This window comes from Theropithecus gelada, chromosome 10, assembly GCF_003255815.1.
Source record: "Theropithecus gelada isolate Dixy chromosome 10, Tgel_1.0, whole genome shotgun sequence".
NCBI classification, from domain to species: domain Eukaryota; kingdom Metazoa; phylum Chordata; class Mammalia; order Primates; family Cercopithecidae; genus Theropithecus; species Theropithecus gelada.
The window spans coordinates 38769049-38788853 of record NC_037678.1 but is presented as its reverse complement, the minus strand read 5'-3'; the positions used below and the strand labels follow the sequence as shown (position 1 = coordinate 38788853).

Sequence of the window (19805 nt, the reverse complement as noted above, 5' to 3'; positions counted from 1 at the left end):
CTGGCTCAGCCTGGGCAGTGGCTGGTCACTGGGGCCTGGGAAAGAGGTCCTCAGGGTCCTCTGCAGCAGCCCTCACATGTTGGGAGAGATTTGCAGTTCCCTGGGGGCTCTGCTTGGTCCTCTGCCGCCCCTGAGAGCCCAGAGTCACTGGAGCTGCTCTAAACATAGTGGCAGGCAGTGTCCGGCATGACCTCATCGCCGCCTCATCCCCTACAACACCCACCAGCAGCCGCCTTGCCTGGCGCCAGCCAGTGACCCACCCTCTTGGCTGGGCTGTGGGACTCAGGTGTCCGGCCGTCATGTCCTGTGAGCCAGGGCTGGGTGGGGAGCCTCCTGGGGTGCTCCTTTCCCTCCGCATGGCAGGGAGGAGGCGGCAGCCCCGGCCCAGTGTCCGGATGGGACAAAGTGGGGGTAGAGACCACAGTCAGGGTGGCGTGATCTGGAGTCGCAGGGCTGGGGGGACTCTCCAGGGCTGTACAGGGGATGGTGTGGGTGTGGCCAGCTGTGCTGAGGGAGGGGCATCCGATGTGTGTCTGTGCGTCTGTGTGTGGCCTGTGTCTGTCTGTCTGCCTGGGTGTGGGGTGAGGGGGACTCTAGTGCTGGAGGCTGCCCAGGGCCTTGGGAGCCAGGCAAGCTGGACTCTCCCAGGAAGAGATGAAGACCCATAATAGGTCCAGGACCAGGGGTCCTGCTCTGTGAAGGTTGGAGGGTCCCCAAGGCTTCTCTGGCCACTGAGCTTGGGCCCCAGCTTTCTCCAAAGGAGGGCAGGCAGTTCATGAGTCTAGGGGCATTCGTCTGCCTCTGGAACCCCACCTCAGTCTCTCCTGGACCAGGTGGGCTACAGCCCACCCTTGGGAGGGAGCCTATCTGTAGCCCCCAAACCCCAGTCAGAAAGGCAGAGTTTGGGGGCAAGCTTTCTCTACAAGGGTGGGACTGGCCTGGGCACTGAGTGGACACTCTCCTGCCTACCACCTGCCCCTCTCCCTCAGCCTGGACAGGAACCCCGGCCTCCAAGTGAGGCCTGCAAAGGACGCTGGGTAGTCCCCCTCGGTGGCTCTGGGTGGGGGCTTGGCTTGGCACGGCTCCGGGCCGGGATGGCGGGACCTCCCAGGCACTGCCTGGGCACAGACCTCCCAGGCTCCCGCCAGCCCAGCCCCTGCGGCTGCAAGAGCAGCGAGGCTGGGACCAATTACTGAGTCCGAGGGGCCTGGACCCTCCTGCTCCTCAGGGTGGAGGTGGGGGTTCCTGTTGGATGCAGTTTCAGGTGGAGGGGGCTCTCTGGCCTCCCGAACTTTGGCTCTCTCCAGTTCAGATCCTACCTTGTGCCCACAGCTGAACACCTCTTCCACAGGGAGCCCCCGCCTTCCAGCCACTGTCCTCGAGAGACGGCAGCATCTTGGTCTCCTGTCTGCAGCCTTGGTGGGCTTCCTTCGGAACTCGCTGAGACAGGTCCGGCTCCTTGGGAGCTCTGTATTTAGTGGGCCTTGTCCTGGAGTTGCGGCTCCAGGCCTAGTGAGACATGGCAGAGGCCAGGGCAGGGAGAGTGTGAGGCTGGGGTCAGGGTCTATGCGGAGGCCGCCGGATGCCTCAGAACCAGGTGGACACAGTGGTGTGCATGTCCCTCTTGGCCAATGACAGGTCTGGTTCAGGTGGCCCTTGCCCAGGGACAGAGGCTTCTCCTGGCTCCGTGCCTTCCAGCTCTTAGTCCTGGTATGCACAGTGTCACTAGGCTTCCGATAGCTGCCGGCCTCAACTCTGGGAGAGGGCAGGTGGGGCGGCAGGAGGTGCCTGTGCTTTCCTGGGCATGAGCAGGCATGAGAGGTACACGTGCTCACCTGGCAGCGCCTCTCAACTGTTAGGTGTGGGGTTAGGGTTCACCTGACGATTTGCCACAGTCCAGTGGACCCGAGAGTTGCATGCAGAGCTGGGTGTCAGTGCAGATTGGGGAAGGGTCTGAGGGTGTGGGTGTGGGGGGCTGTGCCGGGGCCTGCAGACTGGGGTGTGCAGTGCAAGTGAGGTGCTTTTGTAGTCTGAGGGGTGATGTGCCAGTGTGGTGTCAGGGTCTCTTCTACTCGGGTGCTAAGGGCCAGCAGGACTGAGAGGGGTGGGGCCTTCTCTGGGTCGAGGGCCACAGGGGGATGGTGAGGGTGGGAGTGCTGAATGCACAGGGTGGGGCTGGGCTGCGGGCAGCAGATGTGCTGCGGACAGTCAGGGTTAGGTCACCTGCGGCGAGCAGGGCTTCCTAGGTGTTCCCGGGGCCCTGGTGATGTGGAAGCTGTTCTCAAATTCTGGGGTGTTGTGCTGTGGTGGGCATGTACCTAGGGTGTTATCAAGGGCTGTGCCCACTTTTAGGGGCACTGGACAAGAGTCGGGGTCAGAGCTGCTGCTTGAGCTCTGCAGGGACCATCGTGTGGCCCTCGGGGTATCCTGCCCTAGGGGCAGCTGCAGGGCCACTTGTGTCCCTGGGTGCTGCGGCCTGTTGTGCGGCCTTCCCAGTGCTGTTTGTTGATGGGGGGGTTCCATGGGAAGCAGGCTGGTGGGCTGGGCTGCTCTGGGTTTCTGAGGCAACAGCAGGGAGGGGCCAGGAAACTGCAGCTCAGGAAGGAAGGCTGGCCTTGCAGGAGGAGGGAGCCTGGGGCCAGCTTAGGCTGAGCAGGCGCCAGACATTCTGTCCTGCGGCCCCGGCCCCCACTGGCTGGGAGCTCCTGCCCAAGTTCTACTGGCCCCACCCTTGTCTCCACCTCCATGCTTGTATGGCTGCCTTTATTCAGACCTTGGTGGCTTGGGCTTGGGTCTGTGGGTGACCTCGTCCTGTACTTATGTGAGCCCCGGTCCCTTTGTGGCTCTGTAGAGGCCCAAATGGGGCTCTCGGTGTACCCTGCACTGTGGGGCATGTGTTAGCACACTCCGGTCCCCAGGGTCCCTGGAGGGCAGTGTCCACTCTGACTGCCCTGTCCTGGGCTGGCCCAGCCTCCTCCTCCCCTGCCAGGTTGGGAAATGGGGAGAGGGAGAACACCCTCAGGGGTCATCTGTCTCCCAGCCACAGAGGGGCACTGCAGGGCTGGACGCCTGAAGCTGTGTGTTTCTTTCTGTTGCTTGTCCTGGCATTGGTGACAGCCAGCTGGGGCTGCCACATGGGCTAGAGGGGGCAGGCCTGTGTTCTGGGGGCTCATCCACCCCTTCTTGCTCAGGGACTGGCAACATCTATCCGGATGTTCATTTGTTCTGGGGCAGCTGCTGTGTAGCAGACCCTGTATTAGGGGTTAGGAATTTGGCAGAGAACAAAACAGACAGGTCCCTGCCTGTGGGAAGCTTCCATTTTGCTGAAGAGACAGACAGTCAACAAATCCACAAACAGGCCAGTGGCTCACGCCTGTAATCCCAGCACTTTGGGAGGCTAAGGCGGGCAGATCACCTGAGGTCAGGAGTTCGAGACCAGCCTGGTCAATATGGTGAAACCGCCGTCTCTACTTGAAAAAAAAAAAAAAAATTAGCTGGGCGTGGTGGGCTCCTGTAGTCCCAGCTACCCTGGAGGCTGAGGCATGAGAATCGCTTGAACCCAGGAGGCGGAGGTTGCAGTGAGCCGAGATCGCACCACTGCACTCCAGCCTAGGTGACAGAGTGAGACTCTGTTTCCAAACAAAAACAAAAGCAAAAAACAAAAATTAGCTGGGCGTGGTGGCACATGCTTGCAATCCCAGCTAGTAGGGAGGCTAAGGCACAGGAATTGCTTGAGCCTGGGAGGTGGAGGTTGCAGCAAGCCGAGATGGCACCACTGCACTCCAGCCTGGGCGACAGAGGAAGACGGTTTCAAAAAACAAAAATGAAACAAAACAAACCTAACCAAAAACAAATCCACAAACAAGCCAGAACTTGGGGTACCAGGTGTAGGGAGGGGGCTGTGTCAGGGTCACGCATGGCTTTTGCCCGTGGGGGTTCATGGGAGGGGTCTTTTCACAGAGGGAGGAGCATGTGCCAAGGCCCTGGGGCAGGGAAGTCTGCTGGCGTGAGCGGAGCAGGGTGTGCGGAGAGGAGGGGATGAGGCTCAGAGGGAACAAGGGCTGAGTTGGGTCTGGGAGAGTCTTGCATTTTCTGAGTGAGATGGGACCTTGGGAGGTTCTGAGTAGAGCATGATCTGCCTCAGCTCAGCTGCTACGTGAAGATGCGGCTGTGCAGGGCAGGAGGGACGGGCTCACCGCCAGCGGAGAAGGCAGGAGGCTCTGCTTTTGCAGGGGGGCCTGGCCAAGGTTGGCTCTCAGCCCCTGCTCTGGCTGCCCCGGGAGTCTGCCTGGTCTCTTTCTGGGAGGCGTGGGCCCCTGGGAGGTGCTGCCTCAGGGAACCCTGGTTTTGCTGCCCTGTGAGTTGGGTCTCCAGGCTTCACCCATAGCCCGACCCCACGGCTGCCTGGGGCCTCTGGGGAGGGGGAGGGTGGAGTGGCCGCCAGGCTGGCGGGCTGGCAGGGCAGCATTTCTGGGAATTGTGTGGGGGAAGTGCATTGTTAGAGCAAGCCTGGAGCAGGCCGCCAGGGCCGCCACTGGCCTCTGGGGATGCCTCTTGCCTCCCCCAGCGTTGCTTCTGTGGGAGGGAGCTGGGACTGGGCCAAGGCATGGGCTGGGCTGGGGACTTTCCGAGAGACGCTCCCCTGGGCAGGTGGCTCTTCCCATTCTGCAGACTGGGTGACTGAGGTCCAGAGAGCCGGCTACTGCAATGGCAAAGCCAGGAGCAGTGGGCCCAGTCCCCATCCCCTGCCTTCATCTGCTGGTGCATGGGACAGGGGAACACTTGCTGGACCTAAGCCCTGTCGCTGACCTGCCGGTGGCCATCCAAGGAAGACCTGGGTGGGGTCCACTGGGGACACAGCTCGGCAGAGCCCCCAAGGTGGGCTGGAGGGTCTGATGGAACGGGGCGCAGAGATGGCGCCTAGGTGCTTGGGCTGTGGGAGGGCTGCCCACGGGGTGGCAGGGGGTGGGGGCTCCTGGGGCTGCAGGATTCCCCGGCCCCCGCTCTGTGGTTGCAGGAAGCAAGTGGGGCTCCGTGTGAGTTTGGCAGCAGGAGCCTTCCCACCGCGGCTCTGCCTTAGCCAGAGGGGAAGCATGGATAGCGGCCACTGGGGTCATGGCCGGCTTTGGGCGGGCAGGGGGCGGGGGACGCAAATAGAAAAATAAATGGCCTGAGCTTCCGAAGTTTCCTGGACTCAGGATGGGGGAGGGGCAGGCCTTTGGGCCAAAGGTGCGGCCGGCTCTGTGGGGTGGACCGGGGGGTTTCTCCCCAGACCCCTGTTGGGGCCAGAGCTGCCCCCTCAGACCTCCAAGGTGGGACACATCTCCTTAGCGCCCTCAGGACAGGGCCCTGCTGCCTACAGAGAATTCCTAAAGGCCTATCCATATGTCTCTGTCCATAAAGACATCGAGTGTGGAGGACACCCTGGAGGAGGAGACGGAACCCTCCTGTTTCCTGGGCCTCAGCCCCAGCTGAGGCTGGCCACAGGTGACCACAGAGACCTAGCCTGGTGTCGTGCAGCCGCTGGGTCTGTGAAGGGGAGTGAGGCACTCCTCACCCCGTGGCAGCTCCTAATCAGGCCTCTCCCCTGCACCTGCACATCATGTGGCTGTGGCTCCCAGGATGAGACAGGCTTGGTGAGTGAGCGTCCCTCTCCTTCATCAGGAGAGGGACGCCTCCGCTATGAGCCACCCTTCTTTCAGGCTATGTGCATTTCCAACTCTGTTCTCAGGGTTTAACCGAAACCCTAACGCGGCAGAGTGGGACCCAGGCCTTGCCCTCTGGGCGAGTGGCTCCCTGTGTGTGTGAGGCTCCCGCCTGCATGTGTGCGTGTGCATGTGTGCCTGCACACGGGGAAGGAAAGTTTTTCAGCTGCCGAGGATGGGAGTAGGGGCTGGAGCAGCACCCTGCAGGGATGCTCCACAGGAAAATTGACGGTTCTGATGTTCTCAGCCCCTGGGTGCAATTTCCTGAGGGCACAGGAACGTCTGGCACCCCTGGGCAGCTTGCTGGGGGAAGCTCCGTGGAGGAGGATGTCCCGAGGTCGGTAAGATCCAGGAGGGGTCTGCTGGGGGGCGGGAATGCTCTGAGCAAGGTCCCGGAAGTCCAGAGCTCCTGAGGGATCCGGGACCAGGGGCACTGGGGAGTTTCAGAGTTGGTCGCCGCCACAGCCCTCGCAAGTGAGGCTGCTCTCTGGGACTGGCCACCTTCTCGCCTCGGCCACTTCACAGTCCTGGGGGGCAGCTGTGGCTCTTGCTGGGAACCAGCTGAACCTCCCTGGGGCTTGGGGGTGGTAAGTGAGGCTCACCCGTCTGTGGCTCACTCCCGCCACCTAGAGGCCACTGTTCCTCACAGGCTCCGGGGCCAGTCACCTGCTGCCGCCCGGGGGGCAGGACCTCCCCACGGGATTGCAGGTTCTCTGATCACCGGGATGGGCCTACACCTCTCCCCCTGCAGCGGCTGCTTCCACGCAGGACTGGAGCATGTCAGGGTTCGGGCTGCTGTCATGGGGAGTGGCTGTGGCCTGCAGGTCAGAGGCACCCGACTTCTTTTGCTAACCCCCTTCCCTGCCTGTCCTGTCCACCCCTTTCTCTCCATCACCTGCCCCTGCCATGAACCATGAACCAGTGACCCCATCCACACCTGTCTGACCAGGCTCCCCACGTGCCCTGATGTAGCCCCGTAGGCTGAGCCCACAGCTGACGTCCCTTCCTGGGGAATTCCCAACCTGCCAACCATTGTTCTTCAGACACCCCAGCATCTTGACCTCCCTCTATCTGCAGCCTCTGTGGGCCGGGCCTCCACTAGGACCCCCTGAAACATGTCAGGCTCCTCACGAGCTCTGTCTTGTGTGGCCATGCCCAGGGCCCCAGGAAGTAGAAGACCAGCGGGCATCTCATGGAGGAGGAAAAAGGGCCCAGAGAGGGACTTCCGCTCCGGCTCAGCAAGGGAGTCCCAGTTCCCGGAGTCCTTGTTGAGGCCCCTGCTCCACGGTGCACAAGGTAGAATTCGTGGGATCATAAAGGAAACCAGTTCTACCAAGACACAGTTAGGAAAATACTTTCTTAAAGTGTGATATCAAAACCCAAGTGCTTCTTTACCAAGAACAAGATGTGACCCACTGGGCAGCCTCTGCAGTTCCAGCAGCAGCCAGCGTGTGGGCACGACACAGTTCCCATCTGTGCCAGCTCAGCACGGGCCCAGATGACCAGATTTGGTTCTAGGCCTTGTTCATAACTGAACGAACAACACCTTTCTGCTACAGGTTGGTATAAAGGAGATGATGGGCCGGACGCAGTGGCTCACGCCTATAATCCCAGCACTTTAGGAGGCCGAGGTGGGCGGATCACCTGAGGTCAGGAGTTTGAGACTAGCCTCACCAATATTATGTAACCTCGTCTCTACTAAAAATACAAACATATTAGCCGGCTGTGGTGGCGCATGCATGTAATCCCAGCTACTCGGGAGGTTGAGACAAGAGAATTGCTCGAACTTGGGATGCGGAGGTTGCAGTGAGCCGAGATCGTGCCACTGCACTCCAGCCTGGGCAACAAGAGCGAAACTCTGTCTCAAAAAAAAAAAAAGGAGATGATGGTTTCTTCCCACCAGTTTATTTTCTGTCAGGGGTTTGGCCTCTGACTCCCTGGATTGTTGAGACACCTTGCACCCCACCAACACTTCAACCAGGACTGGGCTTGCCCCTCTCTCCTTTCTGCCTCCACTCTTAGGAACTTGCAGCTATCTGGGGTCAGTTCTCCTCCGTGCTGTCTGGGCTGCAGCTCCTGCCCAGGAGGGGCCTCTCTGTGCTCCAGCCCTTGCCAGCATCTCAGGATCTGCAGTCGTGATACTTGGAGGTCTCCCCCACCCCCAGCTTGAGGGCTGGCTTCCTTCCGTTGGTCTTCAAATCAACTCACTCTCGGCTGTTGGAGAAGCCTGTGTGTCTGGCCAGGCAGGCTCCATGGGTGTGTCCAGTGTCTTCATGGATGGTGGGAACAGCTTTGAAACCCTGGCCACCCGGACCTCCGAAGCCACGATTTCTGGGGTTGCTGCTGGTTCCTGCACAAGGGCAGTTCCAGTGCGGCTTCTACAGGACCCTGGCCAGCGCCTTCGTCTGGTTGCCAGCCATTGAGAGGGTGGCTGAAGGGTGGGTGGCTCCAGCCTCCTCTCGTGTGCCTCTGATGAGGCTGGACCCTTCAAGTCTTCCTATATGCCCAAACCATGGAATTCTTGCCACCAGGACTTGCTTGGATGTTCTAGGCTGGAAGCTATGGCCCCAGCTCAGTGAGGACAGAATCAGTCAGTATGGAAACTGTGTTCATCTATTAATAATAATATAATCATATAATATCACAGGGCCTCTATCTCAGAAAGGCTTTCCTCCTCACAAGGAATTCTATGCTTTTTCCTTATGATTGAGGTTTTTTTTTTTTTCGATGGAGTCTGACTCTGTTGCCAGGCTGGAGTGCAGTGGCATGATCTCGGCTCACTGCAACCTTTGCTTCCCAGATTCAAGCAATTCTGCCTCAGCCTCCTGAGTAGTTGGGACTACAGGCACATGCCGCCATGCCTGGCTAATTTTTTTTTTTTTTTTTGGTATTTTAGTAGAGACGGGGTTTCACTATGTTGCCCAGGCTGGTCTCAAACTCCTGAGCTCAGGCACTCCACCTCCCAAAGTGCTAGGATTACAGGCATGAGCCACTGTGCCTGGCCTGAGTCTTTTTTTTATTTTTGCGACAGAGTCTCAGTCTGTCACCCAGGCTGGAGTGCAGTGGCACAATCTGGGTTCACTGCAACCTCCACCTCCTGGGTTCAAGCGATTCTCCTGCCTCAGCCTCACAAGTAGCTGGGATTACAGGCATGTGCTACCACACCCGGCTAATTTTTGTACTTTTAGCAGAGACAGGGTTTCGCCATGTTGGCCAGGCTCTTCTGGAACTCCTGACCTCAGATAATCCGCCCACTTCAGCCTCCCAAAGTGCTGGGATTACAGGGGTGAGCCACTGTACCTGGCCAAGATGAGTCTCTCTCGCTCTCTTTTTCTTTTGAGACAGAGTCTCACTGTTGTCGACCAGGGCTGGAGCACAATGGTGCTATCTTGGCTCACTGCAACCTCCGCCTTCCGGGTTCCAGCAATTCTCCTGCCTCAGCCTCCTAAGTAGCTGAGATTACAGGCGCCTGGCACCACACCTGGCTAATTTTTGTAATCTTGGTAGAGAAGGGGTTTCACCATGTTGGCCAGGCTGGTCTTGAACTCCTGACCTCAGGTGATCCACCTGCCTCGGCCTCCCAAAGCGCTGGGATTACAGGCATGAGCCACTGTGCCCGGCCAAGATGAGTCTCTTAACTGACCATATTTTCTTTTTCATTTTGGCTGCTGGGAAGCTCAGTTATATCTGATTAGTGCCACAGACAGCCCAAGGAACGCTCAGCCCATTCCACCGGCCACCTGGCCTCATAGTTCCTTGGCCTGAACTTGAATGAATATAGGATCCACAACACTAAAGACAGCGGCTCCTTGGTCCACACCCTCCCCCAGGATTGTGCCCTCTCCAGCAAACCACCCAGCATCTGCATTACTGAGGAGTTGGCAGGCATTGGTGGGGATGCTGGCCCCGCACCTGTCCTCGTCCTCAACCCTCCCTAGGCCTGGGCCATCTCTCTGGCTGCCTGCAGTCTGGCCCTACCTAGGGACCTCCAACAGCAAGGGCAATGAATACTAATGGTCATGCTCCATCCGCTGCTCTGTTCTCAGGCATGTGATGTCAATCAGCTTACATCATCTTGACGGGAGCCCTGTGAGGCGGCCACTGTCGTCAATCCAGCTTCACAAGTGGGGAGACTGAGATACAGAGCGGTCAACGTGCAGAGCCCAGAATCTGCTCCCTGGTAGCTGACTTGGGAGGCAGAGGCCCCCCGCAACTCGCGAACCCCAGCAGTGGCCCCTTCCAGACGCCACGTCCAGCTACCCCGCGCTTACACCTGCAGGGCCCCACAAGAGGCCTCCCAGTGTGCGCGGGCCTCTTGAAGCGATAACCTCCACTCAGATGTCCGAATGACCCAAACTCGGCTCTGGGAGGCTGGGGACGGCCCTCCAGGCCAAGGCGGGAGCGCGCAGGGCCCAGCGGGGCAGGGCTGAGGGCGCTGGGTCCTGAGCCATCCACTGAAGGACGCTGGGGCACAGCAAGGCGCGAAGCAGGAGGAGAGAAAGGAACGGATTCCCGGGCCTCCTGGGCCCGGGTCGCTCCAGGCTGTCTGGGCTCCGGGAGGGGCGTGCCCGGGGCGCCTCCCGAGCGGGTTATAGTGGGACCATGAGTCTCTGGCGGCGGCGGGTCAAGACTACACTTCCCAGGAGGCTGTGCGCGCCGCGTGGCGCCTGGGAGTTGTAGTCCAGGGCGCGGCGGGCGCGGGCGCGGCGGGCGGGGCAGGCGGGCGCGTGGACTACGCGTCCTAGGATGCCGCGCGCGGCCGCGGGGCCGAGGGTTTGAACCGAGGGTCCGCCGTCCGCGGCGGGGCTGCGTCGGCTGCGGCGGGTGCGGGAGGTGGCGACGACCGGGGCCGGGGTCCCAGCCCGGCTGCGGAGGCGGGCGCGACGGGTGCGGGGGTCGCTGCTCCTGAGGCGATGATGGGCAAGGAGGAGGAGATTACGCGGATCGCCCGGAGGCTGGACAAGATGGTGACCAAGAAGAGCGCGGTGAGGGGCGCGGGCCGCCAGGACCCCGGGAACCCCGCCCCGCCGAGACCCCGTCGAGCCCGCCGACCCCGTTAGGGCCGGAAGACGACCTGAGGGGCAGGACGAGACCCCTCCCCGGCAGAGACTTCCGGGACGCAGGGGAGACCCCCACCCGTGGCCGAGACCCCTGCCCCGAGCCAGCCCTGCCGTTCGCCCCCGCAACCCCGGCAGAGGCCGCCATCGGGCCTGGACCTTGTCCCGGGAGAGCCACCCGCTCTGGACTCAGAAGCCCCCTCGCCCGCAGTCACAGGCTCCGCACCCTTCCCTGTCCCTTAACTCCAGACCCCCAGCCTGGCCCGTCGACTCCTTCCTTGGCCCCGTCCCGCCTCTGGGAGCCTCCGGGGTGTTCGGGCCTCCTTTGCGGCCGCCCCAGCCCCTTGCCTTCCTCCATCCCGGCCTGGGCATCCTCACGGGCCGAGCCCCGCCCCCAACTCAGCCCTCTCCCACGCTCCGTCTCCCGTAGCATTTGTCGCCAGCAACAGTTTGGAGTCTGAGGTTGGATCCCTTTTTCTTCTGGAGCTGCCGTGCCTCCCCTGCCTCTTCCTGGCCCTTGTCATCCTCCTTCACGGCCAGCCAGATACCTGTCTTGCCTGTGGGGCCCATTTTCTTCCCTGTCTGTCCCCACCCCACAAGAACCAGGTTTCTCTAATAAATTCTCTCCCTTCTTTAGCCAGGACTTAGCCCGCAGTAACTTGGGTTGTGGGTAGTTATGTGGACACCCTCCGAAAGGAGCCGGCGTGCTTATATAAGACCCGGGAGATGGGGCAAGCCTCCTCTGGGAGCGTCTGGGCGCTGGAGCCTCTGGCCAGCTCTGTTCACTGCGGCCTGGGCCTCTGTTGTCTTGCGGCCACAGCAAGACTTTGGAGGAGGCTGTGTGTAAGGCCTTTGAAGGGGCCAGGCCAGTGGGGGTCCAGTTCCGGAGTCATGACCTTGGCAACCTCTGCACCCTCCCACAGAAGCATCTTTAGCTGATGCTGCCTGCCTCCTGGGGGACGGGGAGGGGTCTGGCCGCAGGTCATGTGGAACTCCTGGCAGGCTCCATAAACGTGACCTGCGCTTTCCCATCCAGACTGTGAACTCCTGGGGCAGGGCCAGCTGTGTGTCTGCCAGGCCAGCCCAGGGCGGCGAAGGTGGCTGAGTCATAGGCTTTGGGTGATTTGTGCAGCCACCCCAGGGCTGTGTGACTGCAATAGGGGTTTGGGGGATGCTTTTTGGGCTGAGCAGGGTTGAGTCTGGGTTCCTGTGATCAGGGTTCTGGACTGGGGTCTGCACTGGGAAGGGGTGGGCTCCCACTCATTCCTGCCGGGTGCAGCACCTCATCATTGCGTTCACACACACCCCTGGAAAACTGGTCAGCACAAAGTAGGGGTCTGTGAACCATCCATAGCTGTTTCCAGAGATGACCCGAGAGTGGAGTTGTATCCCTTCTTAAAGGAGACAAAACACAAACGATACAAGCTGTAGGTGGGAAAAGCAAAGGTGGGTCATGGAGCCAGGGGAGGGCTGGGTGGGGCTAGCAGAACTGATGGGGGGTTTCTGGTGGAAGAACAGCTTGAGTAGAAGCCCCAGGGGAGAATGAGGAGGGGAGGAGGGCACTGTGCAGTGGGGCTCCTGGGGGTCCCAGTGCCTGAGGTCCCCTCGGGGACTTGGGGGCCAGGTTTGGGGGATTTTATACCTCTGGTCCTGAGCCCACTGAGAGCCACGTAAGCTGGTGCAGGGCTTTCAGGGAACCAGTGCCCTTGGCTCTGGCTGTCGCCTCAAGGCTGGACTCTGTACAGCCCAAGGGGCAGGGCCGGCCTGGGAGGGTTTAGGAGGGGCTGCGGCGTGAGCAGACATGCCACCCAGATTGCTGGGGTTGTGCGGGGTCTGGGTCGTGGGACATCTGATCAGGTCACCTTAGGGCAGAGGGAATGATACACACGTGGAAACACATGCACGTGTTACAGAGGAGGTGGGGGTGTTGCAGGGCGCAGTTGCAGTTTTAGATAGGAGAGGCCTTGCTGAGAAGGTGTTGTTTAAATAAAGCCTGGTAGGGAGGGAGGAAGATGTCCTGGGAGGCTGCCCCAGGCAGTGGAGCTGCAGGTGCAGAGGGCCTCAGTGGTGGCTCAGGCCCCTTGGGGAGCACTGAGGAGCTGTACCTGGTGTGGAAAAGTGGCCGGTTTGTGCCTGGCCTCAGTGTGTGAGGACCTGGAGGAAACGCAGATCTTGGGTGGGGAGGCAAGGCAGAGAGAACGGGTGCGTTGCAACTGTCCAGGCGAGGGGTGCTCGCCTGCTTGGGGGCAACTCAGAGGCCTGGAGGATAGATGAGGGGGCTGTGGGTCTTGTAGGTGTTGGCTGTGGCTGTGCCTCAAAGTTTGGCCTCCTTCACAGCTGGTGGGGGGTGTGTGCTTTGGGGAGAGGCTGCCCTGCACATCAGGGCATGAACGCACGGGGGAGTGAATGAACCTGGCGCTGCACCTTCACCTGGGTGTGGCCCTGGCTGCTGGGGAGGGTCCATGGCTCTGAAGCCTCCTGATTTGCCAGGGGAGCTGGCATTTCTGTTCTGGTTTGGGTCAGTGACCTGAGGTGGTTACAGTGAAGTCAGTGAGGTCATTGCCACGGATGTGGGTTACAACCTGGAATGCTTGAGGCTGCAGATCCCCTCCCCTTCTTGATTGAGAAGTAAGGGCTCCCTGCTGTGGTGCAGGAACAGCCCTGGGTGTCTCCAGGTAGAGGAACTTTGGTTTCTTTTTGACCCCAGGTTGAATCTCCAAATTGTCACTGCCTTGTGTTCCCCTCCAGTAGGCAGAAGGAGGTGATATTGTCCGTTGAGATCTAAAGTCCTTTATGAAGGTCCTCCTTCTCCTTCCAGGAGGGGGCCATGGATCTGCTGCGGGAGCTGAAGGCCATGCCTATCACGCTGCACCTGCTCCAGGTAGGTCCCTGCCTGCCCCAGGTCCGGGACAGCTCCTGGGGACAGCCCAGGAGATGGCAGTTCTGAGGGCACCTGGCAGGGCTTCCCCACCCTCCCCACCGGGCCTTAGTTGGCACAAATGCCTGTTCCTGAGGAGAAGGTCTCTGCCTTTCTCTGGGCTCAGTGGGACAGGGAAGGGAGTCTGAGGATACTGGGAGAGGCATCTACCTCCTTGGCAGGTCCTGGGCTCCTGTCCTGTGGGAGCCACCAAGGGTCTGCCAGGAGGATCTGACCCCTAGGGTGGGCCCCTGCCTCCACCCGACTCAGACCACTTGCCTTGTAGTCCACCCGAGTCGGGATGTCTGTCAACGCCCTTCGGAAGCAGAGCTCCGACGAGGAGGTCATTGCACTGGCCAAGTCCCTCATCAAGTCCTGGAAGAAGCTCCTGGGTGCGGCTTGGGCAGTGCCCACCGAGTGCTGGGACCAGGGCCCCGAGAAGTGCTGCCTCTGGCTGGTCAGCACAGTGTAGGGTCTTGGCAGTGCCCACCCTGAGCCAGGTCACCTGGGAGTGGGGCAGTGGCAACCCCAGACCATGAAGCACCCAGCTTGGGGCTGGCAGTGGATCAGTGGGTGCCTGTCAGCATTGGCTGGGAGGGGTGGCCTAGGAGGCAAGGGTGTGTGCTGGGGGCAGGGTTCTAGGTAGAACAAGGAGAGAGGAGCGTTGAGGCCAGGACTTGAGTTGACAGCACTGAGAGTCTGGGGTGAGCTGGGAGGTCACACAGAGGGGAAGGTCACGGCCAGGAGGCTGGGAAGTGTCAGGAGAGGGGAAGGGAGAGGGAGAAGTTGGGGTCGCCTCAGCTACTCAGAGGGAACGGAGGGGCAGCCCCCTGCCAGGGGAGGGAAGGGAAGGGAAGGGCTGGGCTGGACTGAAGGCTGCCTCTTCCTGGAGACAATGGGGTGACTGGGGTTGCAAAGATGCTGCTATCCGGGATGGAGGCAGCCCTCCTAGCTCTGTCCACACCCTTGTGAAACAGTCTCTCTCTAGCCCTGTGTGACCCTCAGGCCGTACACAGCACAAGCATGTCCTCATCCCCAGCCCTTGGGCCTGGCTCTGGGCTTTCAGGAAGAGCTTTGCTGGGGACATACTTGGTCTCTCCCGCCAGGACAGGCAGGAGGGTAGGCCCCAGAGGTGGCCTTTGTGAGTGGGTGCTTGTATAGGAAAGTGTTCTGGGGAGGTAGCCTTGGGACTGCAGAGACGGACAGGTTGCTGGGGAGGGTGAGGGCCTGTTCACTGAGGCTGGGCGCCTTCCTGACCCCTGGCTCCTCTGGCTGGGTGGGGAGCTGGGGGCTGGGGCTGGGAGGGTTGGTGGTTGGGCTGAGGCTGCACCTTGGTGGTGGTCTGCGCCCGTCCCTCCTCTGCCCTCTCCTGATCAGCCCATCCCTGATCTTTCCTCAACTGCAGATGCTTCAGATGCCAAAGCCAGGGAGCGGGGGAGGGGCACGCCTCTGCCCACGTCCTCGAGGGATGCCTCAGAGGCCCCGGATCCCAGGTAGTACACCTGGAAGGCAGGTGCACACACTCCTGCTTCCCAGCCTGTTTCCTTGCCAGAGAAAGGGTGCTAACCTCTGTGTGCCTAGGCACTGCTTTGAGGCCGCACACAGAGTCGGTCAACCTCATGCTGGACACTGGCCTCGTGGTGTGTCCTGCGTGCACTGACCACTTGAGACGCGGGTCTGTGTCCACCTGGCTGTCAGCCAGCCATCTTGGCCTCTTCCTCTGCCAAGAGCTGCCGTATACCCTGAGTGGGCCTGTGGGAGCCCCCTGGCCTCTTCCCCCAAGACCCCCTGCTGGGTCTGGTTCTTGCTGGCCCACTCTGGCTTCCCGAACCTCAGCCTCACTCAACGAGGGCCCCTCCTTCCTGCAAAATTCTGCCCAGAACCAAAGGCGGGTGCCCAGCTCCCCTCTCCTGCCCTGCATGTGCATGTGTGGTCACTGCTGCCAGGGGCGATGAGGGCTCTGTGGCCTGCAGCTGGGAGCTGGGGGTGCTTGTGGTGGCAGCCTACGGCCGAGAGATGGCTTTGCCCTTGACCATACTGGGTTGTGGTGACGGGGCCACCAGGAACTCAGGGACACCTTTGCAAGTTGATTTTCCTCCAGGAAGCCGCCTGCTTCTGTCAACTTCCACAGGGGGATGTGGGGAGGGCTAGGTGGATGCAGCCTGGTCGTTGGGCAGCCTCATGTTGGGGTCCAGCCCTGAGGGGCATCCTTGTCCCATTCTGTACGTGCCTAGGGGGGTCATCTGTGACAGTAGAACCTGGCCTTGGGTGGCCCTGCCTTGTCTCCCCACCAGGCAGCTTGGGTCTCTCTCCCTCTCCCCACCAGGCAGCTGTGGGTCTCTCCCTCTCCCTGACCTCTGCCTTGTCTCCCCACCAGGCAGCTGTGGGTCTCTCCCTCTCCCTGACCTCTGCCTTGTCTCCCCACCAGGCAGCTGTGGGTCTCTCCCTCTCCCCACCAGGCAGCTGTGGGTCTCTCCTTCTCCCTGACCAGGCAGCAGCTGCAGCTGCCCTCACCAGAGTATTTGTGTTGCGGCCCCGCAGGTGGGCACCCCAGAGGTGGCAGGAACTGCCAGGTTCATTCGGATCCACTGGAGATGCTGCCCAGATGCGGACTGCTGGGTCTGGGATCCTGTTCCCACCTGGGGAACATCCTGACCCACTGGGGACCTCACGGCCCATTTCCTCCTGGCTGCTGGGCACACCCCATAGACATCTGGGCTCAAGATAGGCAGGGCCACTGGCCACTGTTGGACTCTGGCAGAGTGGAGCAAGCAGGGTTTGGAGGGGGATTATGCTGTGGCACCTGCTGCTTCTGGGATCAGTGTCTTGCTGGGGTGCAGCCTTGAGTCTGAGTCTAGCTGGCCCTGGCTCTCTGCAGCCGCAAGAGGCCGGAGCTGCCCAGGGCACCGTCGACTCCAAGGATCACCACATTTCCTCCGGTGCCTGTCACCTGTGATGCCGTACGCAACAAGTGCCGTGAGATGCTGACTGCTGCCCTGCAGACGGCCCGTGAGTGCGGCCGGCCCTGGCTCCTGACACCCGCTGGGATTCTCAGGGCGGCCCAGGCCCCCTGCCTGCCTGAGGAGGCCTGCTTCTAGAGGGGCGACTCTCCTCCCCCAGCCCATTGCTGCAGCCCTGGCAGCGGCGTGGGGCCTGTGCCTGGATCGTGGGCCTCTTCCTGGGACACGGATGTCCCCGCTAAGCTGCCAGGGTGATTTGCAGGCAGAAGGGGTGGCAGGTGGAGAAACCAGTGGGGGCAGCTAGTCAGGGCTCCCTCTTGCAGACGACCACGTGGCCATCGGTGCAGACTGCCAGCGCCTGTCGGCTCAGATCGAGGAATATATCCTTTGGGCAGGGGCTATGGGCCTGGGTTTCTGGTGGAGTCAGGAGGCTGCCTGGCCTGGTGGCCTCTGGTGGCTGCTGGATACCACTGCCCAGCTGTCCAGGGGTCACCTGCCTGGGGGGGTCACCTGCCTGGGGGGTCAGCTGCCTGGGGGGGGGGTCACCTGCCTGGGTAGTCAGGTTGTCTCGCTCCAGGAGGCCCCCAGACCAGCTGAGAGGCTGATTCTGCCTGCTGGTGGGGCCTAGGTTCCCTGGGGCTGTAGCCTGAAGCTGGGTCTCAGTCAGGAATGGGCCTGTGGCAGGCTCAGCCCTGCAGCCCTTCACCTGTCCACCAGGTGTGGGTGGGCAGAACCTTTCCAGCCAGCACCCCAGCATGGCCCCCAGCGGGGCAGGTGGTAGGTGGAGGGCAGCGACGTTGTCCTCGGGTGGGTCCTTAAACACTTGCACGCATCTTCCGGGACGTTGGAAACACAGACATGAAGTACAAGAACCGTGTACGGAGTCGTATCTCCAACCTGAAGGATGCCAAGAACCCTGACCTGCGGCGGAATGTGCTGTGTGGGGCCATAACACCCCAGCAGATTGCCGTGATGACCTCAGAGGTGAGGCCCTGTTGGAGGGGCTGGAGGGCTGCTCCCCTCGGAGTGGTGGGCTAAGCCACTGGCCCCGTGCTCCAGGAGATGGCCAGTGATGAGCTGAAGGAGATCCGTAAGGCCATGACCAAGGAGGCCATCCGAGAGCACCAGATGGCCCGTACTGGCGGCACGCAGACAGACCTGTTCACCTGCGGCAAGTGCAGAAAGAAGAACTGCACCTACACGCAGGTGAGCGGCCGCTGGGCACCTCCCCCGGGCCCAGTGTCTTCAGGCCATCCCGTGCCCCTCCTAGGAGCCCATACCTGTTCCCGCCTCTGCTGTGAGTTTTCCGAGCCTCTCTGTCCCTGACTAGGCTAAGGCATGATGGCCACCTTCAGGGACCACTCCCCTCTACCCAGGACCCTGGGCCCCAGGAGGCAGCGTCTTGGGTGGTGGGGTCCACTTGTTCCGGGTGCTCAAGTCGGAGGGCCTGGCCCGCCCGGCCCAGCTGCACAGAGGGCCCTCGAGGTGCTGATGCTGGTGGGAGGGCCGTGCCGCCTGCTGCCTGGCAGTGACCGCAGGACTCTCAGTCCCTGCCATGGAGGTGGACACGAGTGTGCCGGGGAGACTGTGGATCCCATGAGATGGCAGGGACCCTGTTAAGAGGGGCGTGCGGCTGGGCATGGTGGCTCATGTCTGTAATCCCAGCACTTTTGGAGGCCGAGGCAGATGGATCATGAGGTCAGGAGTTCGAAACCAGCCTGACCAACATGGTGAAACCCCGTCTCTACTTAAAATACAAAAATTAGCCGGGGGTGATGGCACACGCCTATAATCCCGGCTACTCAGGAGGCTGAGGCAGGAGAGTCATTTGAACCCGGTAGGTGGAGGTTGCACAGTGAGCCAAGATCGCGCCACTGCACTCCAGCCTGGGCAACAGAGCAAGACTCTGTCTCAAAAAAAAAAAAGGGGGGGAGTGTGTTGAGGCGGCCGCTGCGCCTGGCAGATGGGACTCATGAGGGGCTGCAAGGACAGCCCTTCCTTCCCCTCAAAGGCTGCATGGGGCCTGGGTCGGTGCAGAGCCTGCCTCTCTCCTGCTCCCAGCCTCTGATCGGAACAGGCTCTGCCTGTGGCCTGAGGCTCACCCTTGGGCCTTCCAGAAGGCAGCCACGGGCACTGGGGACCCCCGCTAGTTCCCCCCACCATTGGGACCCTCCTGCCTAGCCAAGTCTGGGCCCTGCTGGTCCCCAGCCAATGTGAGCTGCTTCAAGCCCACGCAAGGGCCTCTGCCCCAATAGACACTGTCTCCTTCCCCCGGGGGCTCAGCCCTGGAAGGTTGGAGTCACAAGGCGGCCTCAGATCAGGTCACCTATGGGAGCTCAGCGGCTGCAAGGCCAGCTCTGCCCATGTTGAGGGGACACTCCCTGCAGCAGAGCATGGAGGCTCACCCAGCCCTCCCTACAGGTGCAGACCCGCAGCTCTGATGAACCCATGACCACCTTTGTTGTCTGCAACGAGTGTGGAAACCGCTGGAAGGTGGGTGAGCGGGCTCAGGCTGCCCCTTCCACTCCATTCTCTGGAGGTGGGGTGTCTCAGCCTCTGGGGTCTGTGGTGTGAACTGGGGATGGCCCTGCCCAGCCAGCCTCCTGGAGTCTTGGGCATGGTGGGTGGAGACTGCAGCCTTGGGTGAGCCTGTGCGGCCTTCTCTCTGGGGAGTCTCATGTGGCCACAAGGCTGGAGGCCTCACCCCCTTTTTCGCAGTTCTGCTGAGCCCTCGTGTAGATGTGCTGCAGCCTTGGGCCGTGGCCAGTGCTGGCCTCCCCCGCCCACGTCCTCCGTTGATACAGCTTCTCTGGAGACCCTAGAAGGTGGCATGTCCTGCCCTCAACCTGCCTGCCTGGATTGCACCTTTCTGCCCTTTCCCCCTCGTTATTAAATGTTTCTTTTTGCCATCTTGTTCTCCTCAGCTGTTACTCCTGGTGGCCCCTGTCCCCATGTTTGACCTGTTCGCGCTGCTGTGGACAAGGCCCCTCCCTGAGGTCAGGCAGTGCTTGGGCTTGGCCCTGGTGGGTCAGCCCCAGGAGAGGAGCTTGGCTGACCTTCAGAGATCACCTGGGGTGGCTCTGCCTGTGAGGGCAGGTGGGGAGAGGGTCTTGCGTGCGTGCTGACAGCCTGTCGTCCTGTGCAGGGCACTGTCCTCCCCACTGCC

The 19805-nt window shown here is 61.2% G+C and overlaps 1 protein-coding gene across 2 annotated transcripts; it reads left to right on the top strand.

Annotated features, from left to right (window-relative positions):
- The first annotated feature begins 9906 nt into the window (after positions 1-9906).
- TCEA2 (transcription elongation factor A2) lies at positions 9907-19548 on the top strand. 2 transcript variants are annotated; one of them, XM_025400114.1, is made up of 10 exons: positions 9907-10690; positions 13581-13643; positions 13966-14071; positions 15085-15172; positions 16558-16688; positions 16963-17019; positions 17469-17623; positions 17699-17845; positions 19061-19132; positions 19358-19548. In XM_025400114.1, exons 1-10 carry the CDS (start codon positions 10619-10621, stop codon positions 19364-19366), a joined length of 900 nt encoding a protein of 299 aa, XP_025255899.1. In that variant the 5' UTR covers positions 9907-10618; the 3' UTR covers positions 19367-19548. The 2 variants fall into 2 exon arrangements, with proteins under 2 accessions (XP_025255899.1, XP_025255898.1); XM_025400113.1 differs by having other exon boundaries at positions 19061-19548.
- The last annotated feature ends 257 nt before the right edge of the window (positions 19549-19805 follow it).

Coding starts and splice junctions, on each gene's coding strand:
- TCEA2 (XM_025400113.1), top strand. CDS start 10,619: ATGATGGGCAAGGAGGAGGAGATTACGCGGATCGCCCGGAGGCTGGAC. Junction 10,691..13,580: donor TGGTGACCAAGAAGAGCGCG/GTGAGGGGCGCG, acceptor TTCTCCTTCCAG/GAGGGGGCCATGGATCTGCT. Junction 15,173..16,557: donor TCAGAGGCCCCGGATCCCAG/GTAGTACACCTG, acceptor GGCTCTCTGCAG/CCGCAAGAGGCCGGAGCTGC.